Source organism: Helianthus annuus, chromosome 9 (assembly GCF_002127325.2).
Source record: "Helianthus annuus cultivar XRQ/B chromosome 9, HanXRQr2.0-SUNRISE, whole genome shotgun sequence".
NCBI lineage: Eukaryota > Viridiplantae > Streptophyta > Magnoliopsida > Asterales > Asteraceae > Helianthus > Helianthus annuus.
Genome location: NC_035441.2, coordinates 137210102 through 137218717, shown reverse-complemented (window position 1 = coordinate 137218717; position 8616 = coordinate 137210102). Strand labels below are relative to the sequence as shown.

Here is an 8616-nt window from a genome sequence, read left to right as displayed (position 1 = left end):
GGTAAGTTGGTTAATCACGACTGGCTTCCAAACCGACCCCATATGTATGACAACATGTAAAACTGTATACAAGATTTTATTCAAGATTGTCCCAAGTTATAAATGGTTTGTGCCTTGTGTGTCTAAATCAGTTTTCACAAACTCTTTTCAAATGAGTCGGTTAATTGTATTTAACAGTGAAAACTGACATATTTTCCAAAGACTAAGTGACAGGTACCTCTCGAAATTAGGCTGGAGCTACTTGGTGTCAAATAAGAGGATCTTGAAATCCTTAGATGCCTGAAGTCTGTTATTTCAGTTTTCTTGTATTTTGTTTTTATGATCCGCCTGTGGATCTCTATTACAACAAGTCTGTATATTCTTTTATTTGGACACTCGGACATTATAGTTTGTAATATTATTTATCTACCAAGCCTTCCGCTGTGCTATTATATTGTGTATATTGACTATGATGATATCAACTACGTCACGATACTCCCCATCGAGCCCACCGGTAATATGTGGAAATATCGGGCTGTGACAGGTTGGTATCAAAACCAACATTGAGTGAATTAAACACTAGCCTTTTGTGTTTAATCTCAATGACACAATAAGCACATTCTTTAGACTTCCGAGTCTAGGCAAATGACCTTGGATGATTCTTAATTTTCCTTTTGTCGTTTATGTTTTATTTTACTTGTTTTGACAGGTTTACTAATCAATATGCCGCCAAGACTTAGAGGCTGTGGAGGCCGTGGAAAGGGTCCTATGCGAGGAGGACCTTCAAGTCAAGCTGGGCCATCCCATAGATGCACTCCGTCCGCATCCTTTAGTACCTCTGATTCAAATGATGATTGGAGGCAATCTTTACAACCCGTGAGGCGATCCGTCTCGCTAAGTATATCACCCTCATATCACCCTTCTTTTGGGCCGCCTATACAAGACGAGCCCCAACATTCACACCATTCTCAACATTCTCACCACTCACATCATTCATACCACTCTCTACACTCTCATTCTTTTCACCATTCTGATTCTCGCCATTCTTATTCCCCGGGCCAATTTAACCCAAATGATTATATTAATGAACCACCGGGTTATAACTCTCTAGGACCCGAGGACCACTTCTCGCAAGATATGGAGATGGACGATGATCCAGATCCAGAGATGCCACCAACTGGGACGCCAACACATCCCATCAGTATCTCCAGCGGTTCTTCCTATGCAGGATCGCCATATCAAGGCCCCGACTCATGGGCCGAAAGGTGGAACACATACATTTGGGAATTTACCCCTTCTTTTCACAACTCTCCTCCACAACCTCCATTGGAGGAACCGTATCTTCAGACGGTTACTCCACCGCCATTACCCGTTGAGGAACCACCTCAACAACCACCACAACCACCTCCTGAGCCACCAAGGCGGAGGCGGAATGCACGGATGTCCGTGTGAGGGGGATCGAGATTCAGTTCCCCACAAGCTTCAAGTACTTACCCTCCAATTCCCGAAGATCCACAAATGGGTGGACCTTCTCACGCGGTGCCGGAAAATGATCCCCCGCCAGCTACTTTTGCACCACCGCCACCGCCTATGGGTTAGGAAAACCCAATACCTACTTACCCAGGTTCGTCTGGGTATAACCCGGTTTGATTATCAGGCTCCTACGGGTTATGAATATCAAGCCCCTGCCCAAGATCCATATCTTGAGGCAGCTCAATTTAATGCACTTTATCCCTCACCATTTCCTCCAGCATACCCAACTGGGTGTCCCGTGCAAGGGTATCAATACCCTCCTTATCAACAACAACCTCCACCTCCACAACTGCATACGCAACAAATCCTACAGAGGTTGGATCAGGTTGAACAAAAAGCGGAGGAACGCGATAAAAAGCACAACAAATTTCTTAAAGGTCTCGCGAACTACATAAAGGCAAAGAAGAAGTAGAAGTTTATTTTATTTTATTTTATTTTGTATTGTAATTTCAATTAAGTCCCTGTGTGGACATTTTATTTCTGTATTTAGTCCCTGCGTGGACTTGTGTCTTTTCAGTAGTCCCTGCGTGGACAATTTGTTATTTCCAAGACCCGTTTAGGGCATCTCTTGTAATCGTTTAGTATTATAATGGAATTTCTTTTGAGATTTTTAAATCAATTTTCACAAACTCTTTTCAAATGAGTCGGTTAATTGAATTTATCAGTGAAAACTGACGTATTTTCCAATGCCTAAGTGACAGGTACCTCTCGAAATTAGGCTGGAGCTACTTAGTGTCAAATAAGAGGATCTTGCAAATCCTTAGATGCCTGAAGTCTGTTATTTTAGTTTTCTTGTATTTTGTTTTTATGATCCGCCTGTGGATCTCTATTACAACCAGTCTGTATATTCTTTTATTTGGACACTCGGACATTGTGGTCTGTAATAGTATTTATCTACCAATCCTTCCGCCGTGCTATTATATTGTGTATATTGACTATAATGATATCAACTACGTCACGATACTCCCCACCAGGCCCACCGGTAATATGTGGAAATATCGGGGTGTGACAGTTATATAGTGTTATATAGTGTTAGATAGTGTTATATGGTGTTATTTATATAGTGTTATATATTTCTGGTAGCAGTTACATGTTTCCGGATTTTTAGGATAAGTTTAAAAATGGATCGCTGGAATTTAGGAGAAGTTACATTATTTTAAACATATAAAAAGACACTATTACCCCTACAATTTTCAAACCAGTCCAAATAACTAAAACACATTTTACAATTTGGTCCCTACTGATCTTAACCATTAGATCAAAGATCTAATGGTTTAAAACACTTTTTACACTTCTCACACTTTAGGCCCTTTTTACACTATCCCTACCCCAAATACATATTCCAATTTTTTTTTTCAAATAATGAACCTACTAAAATAAATCACTAATTGATAGGGTTAAGGGAATATATATATATATATATATATATATATATATATATATATATATATATATATATATATATATATATATAGTGTGAAGTTCATTGGGGAACACTAAAAAAGTGGGGAACAGTGGAGAACCGACTCAAACGAACTCCGATTGGACTCATTCCAGCGGCGTTGGAACCGGCTCGTCGAACCCTAACTAGGATCTCTTAACCCTAAGCCCTAAATCATAACCCCTAAACCCTAAATATATTAGGGTTTGGCTTTTAGGGTTTGGTTTTAGGGTTTTGTCTTAGGGTTTAGCTTTAGGGTTTAGGGTTTAGTTTTAGGGTTTAGGGTTTAGCTTTAGGGTTTAGCTTTTAGGGTTTATAGTTTAGATTTTACGGTTTAGCTTAGGTTTTAGCCTTATTTTTTAGCTTTAGGGTTTAGAGTTTAGGAGTTAGGATTTAGGGTTTAGGGTTAAGAGATCTTAGTTAGGGTTCGGCGAGCCGGTTCCAACGCCGCTGGAATGAGTCCAATCGGAGTTCGTTTGAGTCGGTTCCCCACTGTTCCCCACTTTTTTAGTGTTCCCCAATGAACATTCCCATATATATATATATATATATATATATACACACACACACACACACACACATAGAAAAAGTGTATTGTACAAAATGGCTTAACGTACGCTACGTATGCGATGTGAAATCGCATGTTATAAAATAGCATGGATGAAATCACATGTGATAAATTTGATGAAATCACATGTTGGTTTTCTGTAACAATTTCGCATGTGATAATTTTGATGAAATCGCATGTTGGTTTTTTGTAACAATTTCGCATGTGGTAATTTTGATGAAATCGCATGTTAAAAAACCAACATGCGAAATTGTTACAGAAAACCAACATGCGATTTCAATGTGGGATGAAGATCTGACGGCTGAGATCATGGTTGCAAAAGTCGCTAGGCGCTCCCTAGTCGGATTCGGGAGTACTCGGGAAGTACTCGGCTTAGGCGGAGATTACTCGGGGAGTAATTGGCCTGGGAGACCAGTACTCGTGCCTCGGCAGCCTACCTTGTAGCGAGTACTCGGGGAGTACTCGGAGCCTAGGCGGGACTTTTACAACCATGGCTGAGATAATCGCGTACGTAATGTAGGATAAGGGCTCTTGTACGTTAACCTAACTCTCTCTCTCTATATATATATAAATATATATAATTCGAGTATATGATCGGGTATATAGTTCGGGTAAATGGGTATGTGGTTTCGAGTAATCAGGTCGGGTATCACCTAATCTCATACCCGTCCCATACTCGCAAATTTTTTTAAAACTAATCTCATATCCGTCGGGCTTCGGGTATTCCTATCTATTTCTAACATGTTTATAAACATCATTCTTGGCGTTGTCATTGTGTTTGTTTTTTGAAAGGGGGCGACTGTAGTTTGCATGAAGTTGATGAAATTGGATAGAGAGATGACGAAGAATGTAACCTGAATGATAATTGATAGATGATTTAGTACATTGGAGTAGGTTGGTGGCCGATAATAAAATTAAAACAGTTGAAGGTGTATGTTAATACTTGTTGATGAAGTGTATGTCTTATCAATGTTTTAGAAAATGAGTGGTTCGACTAGTTTAGTTATTTCAGTTATGGATTGATTGTTTTGATTTCATGCACACCCCTCGGTTGCTAAAAGAAATACAAGATAATCATTTAAAGCTTCTAGACTGCCAAAGTACTTGTTGCATGTATCAACCAACTTTATGATCCTTGACGCTCACAATTGTATTGGGAACGCTATATAAGATGACTAATAGAATGACACATAGGTTGATCAACAAATGATTTTCACCAAATGTGGTGGGTGTATTCGATTAGTTTTAGTATTAAACGATTTTTTTTATCTTTGTCTTCGTACACACCCATACACACCACTCTCTCCTTTTCTCAATCTTTATCACTTACTAGTCTACATCACCTATCTAGGTCACAGGCCCACATATAAGGTAGCGTTCATCAATTTTACAAAGAAAAGCTTCCCAATTCCATTCCATTCCATTCCATGAAACGAACGCAACTAAGGGTATTAGTTTTAAAAAAATTAGTAAGGTTTCATAAGCCCAATTTCACTTTTGAACTTTACAAGCCCAATTGATACCCTAAAATCGTAATGAATCGCCATCTACATATAAAGATTGATTAAAATGTTACCATGGTACATGGTATACTATGGTTTCACTTATCTGGTTTATAGTTTATACATGAGTACGAACTTTATAAATAATTAATTATCTTATAAAGATTATTGTGAGTTTATAAATTGTCACATCCATTGTCTTTAAAATGGGTGGACATTATAATAAGTTGTTAGATTTAAAAAAATTATACCCTTTAGATAAAATATATTTATAGTCCCTAAAAATTGTAAAAAATTAAAAAAGACTTTTTTTAATATAAATACACGTATATAATATCATATTTGTTATTTGTTATTTGATATATTTGACAAGAAACGTACACGACTAATATTTTCCAAAGATAAATTTTCTTATTTCACAGTGTATATTTTAATAAGGGAATTATATGATCCCATTCCTATACAAAGTACTGAAGGCAGACACATCTCACCTACCGTTATTTATATATTTGGAGGTATTATTCCATTTAATATTGTCGGTGTACGTAATTATCAACTCAATACTCACAGTGTTTTCTCTAAAGTCATTTTATTTTATTACTAATACAAGCCTACATCATATAATAAAACAAAATCAACTCAATTTAAAAGGAAACAAAATGATAAACACCCACGTCCGGAAAACACCTACTCTAATTTAAAGACATCATAATCATCAGTGTACTTAATTTCCATAACATTATCTGATTAATTGGAGCATATTTTGCATTATATATTTATCTTCCATGAATATAAAAGCCAATAAAGGGAAAGCATGCAAAAGAATGGTTCAAAGCATTCTGCATGCAAAAGAGAATCATAAGGGGGATAAGGCTTGAAGAATAAGCAATGTCCCAGCATGCATTATTCATAAGGGTTGCATTATATATTATGAAATATAAATAAAATCTATAACAAATAAAGTATATATACACACACAAAATAACTATCAATGCATATAAACTAATTAATAAACACTAAACGAACAAAACTCGAGCTAGAAATAAAGCTTGAAATGAGTGGAATTCGAACTCTTGTAAATTAAAGAATTTGGATTCAGCTAGACTCGCTTACACCTATATTCGACAGACGGAAAAAGTATTATTTTTAAGCTTGAGTTAGAGATTATCTTTTAAATTTTATTTTCTCACATGAGTAAGTTTGTTTCAAATAAAATTTATATCTATTCTTATTCATCATTATTGCTTGGTGCTAAAAAATTAATTGTTAGAGTTTTACTAAACAAGTTGTATGAATAAAAACTAACATTAAAGTTTATAATATATTTATATGGAAAAAATGTAAATAAAATTTCGTTTGAAACCTCAAAATAGGTTCATCTGCATTTGAGTGTGATTAAACCATGTTCATGCTTAACCCCTACATAACTATATGATTTGATGGAATTTTTTTTATTTATTTGCAAACTAGGTTAGTTACGAAGTAATATGTTATGTAAATAGATGTATTGAATAAAACAGCATGGAACATTGGTTAACAAAATAAAAAATTGCAATTAGAATTGATACTTACAAAAGTAAAAATGTAATAGTAGTTAACTCTCTAAATACTTCTTCGTATACAACATTTGTTTTTTGTTCGTCATACTACTATTTTTATCTAATATTAGTTATTTAACTTTGTCTCTGCTTTTAACTCTAGACAACACCACATACAATTGTCCATGCGTGAAAATGGATCTTTTAGAAACAAACAAACTCTAGATAATAATTGTCCATGGCTTTTATTAATAGTCATGGCAAAACATATTGATAATGAAAATTGCCTTCTTTAGAAATTGAAAGGAATCCTTTTATATGAAGGTATCAAAATTATTCTTGGAATTAGAGTCTGAGTTTCAATATTACCTCCTAATATGATTTTAGCTTCTATAATCTGGTCACTTCTAAAGTAATAGTATATGTAATCTCGTCCCATTACCTAAACTGCTTCTTTGATCAATATTTCTTGATAGCATTACTGGAATACCGACCTTCAAAACTAACCTATGATTTGGTAATCCGAATATTTTAAGATCGTTGAGAACATCAGGAGAGTATTAACTTTCTTGTAATGGATCATTAATATGTTTCCTCCGTGAAATACTATCTGAACTTAGGTATTCTCTTTCTTTGCCAGGAAACACCGAAAGCAAACGATCATTAACATTTTAAACAACTTCATTTTTAGCTACAAGTGTTGCTCTTTTATGAAAAATAGTCATGATTTTTATCATCCTAAAGAACTAAAGGATATACAAAGTCAATTAAACTTTTGATATGATTAGATGAGTCTTTGATTAGAAGATCATCTAGTATCTTTATACATGCATCACTATCGTTTGTATCAGCAACGTTTCCCCCACCGAATTACTCAGATTTAAAAGCCATTTTACATTTTTTTTGTTTGTTTCATATTAGTATTAGCGAGATATATTGTGTATTTTGTATGATTGTATTTGTTTTAGGAGATATATTGTTTCCTTATTATTGGCTTGTACATCCCTATATAATGGGTCCTTTGTTTCATGAATAATACACAGATTTTTACCCTGAATAATCCAGTGCTGAAGCCGAATATCACGGCGTTGCTAACGCAGTTGCTGAAGCAAGTTGGTTATGTAATCTGCTTCTCGAATTATATGTTCCTTTGCGTACTGCTACTATAGTCTACTGTGACAATGTTTCGGCCGTCTACTTGTCTGAGAACCCAGTGCAACATCAACGCACAAAGCATGTTGAGATGGATATTCACTTTGTGCATGAAAAGGTTCAAATTGGTCATGTTCGAGTTCTTCATGTACCGGCCTCCAGTCAATATTCCGATATTTTTACCAAAGGACTTCCTCGACAACTTTTTCAAAGCTTCAGATCCAGTTTGAGCGTCCTTTCTAATACCGCTCGAACTGTGGGGGACTATTAGCGAGATATATTGTGTATTTTGTATGATTGTATTTGTTTTAGGAGATATACTGTTTCCTTATTATTGGCTTGTACATCCCTATATAATGGGTCCTTTGTTTCATGAATAATACAAAGATTTTTACCCTAATATCTTAAGCGTTTAATTAGATGCTTGGCTTCTTACGGTTAACCTCATGTTCTTTCTTAGTTTAAGCAGTTTGCATTTACTCTAGAGGTAAGAGGAGCTTAGAGAAGCTTTAACAATTACTTGTCTACTACCATTGGGAATAATAAAATCATATAAATGTGTTTTTTTATAATGGAATATAAAGAGAACAAATGAGGAGTACCAAATTCAGGTTTAAGATAGCACCAACATTACAAGATCATCGGCATATATGTATTTTTTGTACTCGTGTGACTAGTAACTGACATGTTACTCACCTGCAAGATACAAGAATGCGGTTACAAATATTGAAACAAAATAAATCATATTGGAAAAAGGCATAAAGAAAGGGTCTTAAGAGGAGCCACTAAGATTCCTCTATTGTGATCAAGTTTTGAGTCATTTTAACAACCTCTTTGTGCATGTTAGATATTGCAATTTCAAACTATTTACATATGAACGAGTCGAATTGATTAGTGTTTTAT

The 8616-nt window shown here is 35.3% G+C and overlaps 1 protein-coding gene across 1 annotated transcript; it reads left to right on the top strand.

Annotated features, from left to right (window-relative positions):
• Nucleotides 1-702: 702 nt before the first annotated feature.
• LOC110876446 (extensin-like) lies at nt 703-1431 on the top strand. Its single transcript, XM_022124621.1, has one exon. It carries the CDS (start codon nt 703-705, stop codon nt 1429-1431), a length of 729 nt encoding a protein of 242 aa, XP_021980313.1.
• The last annotated feature ends 7185 nt before the right edge of the window (nt 1432-8616 follow it).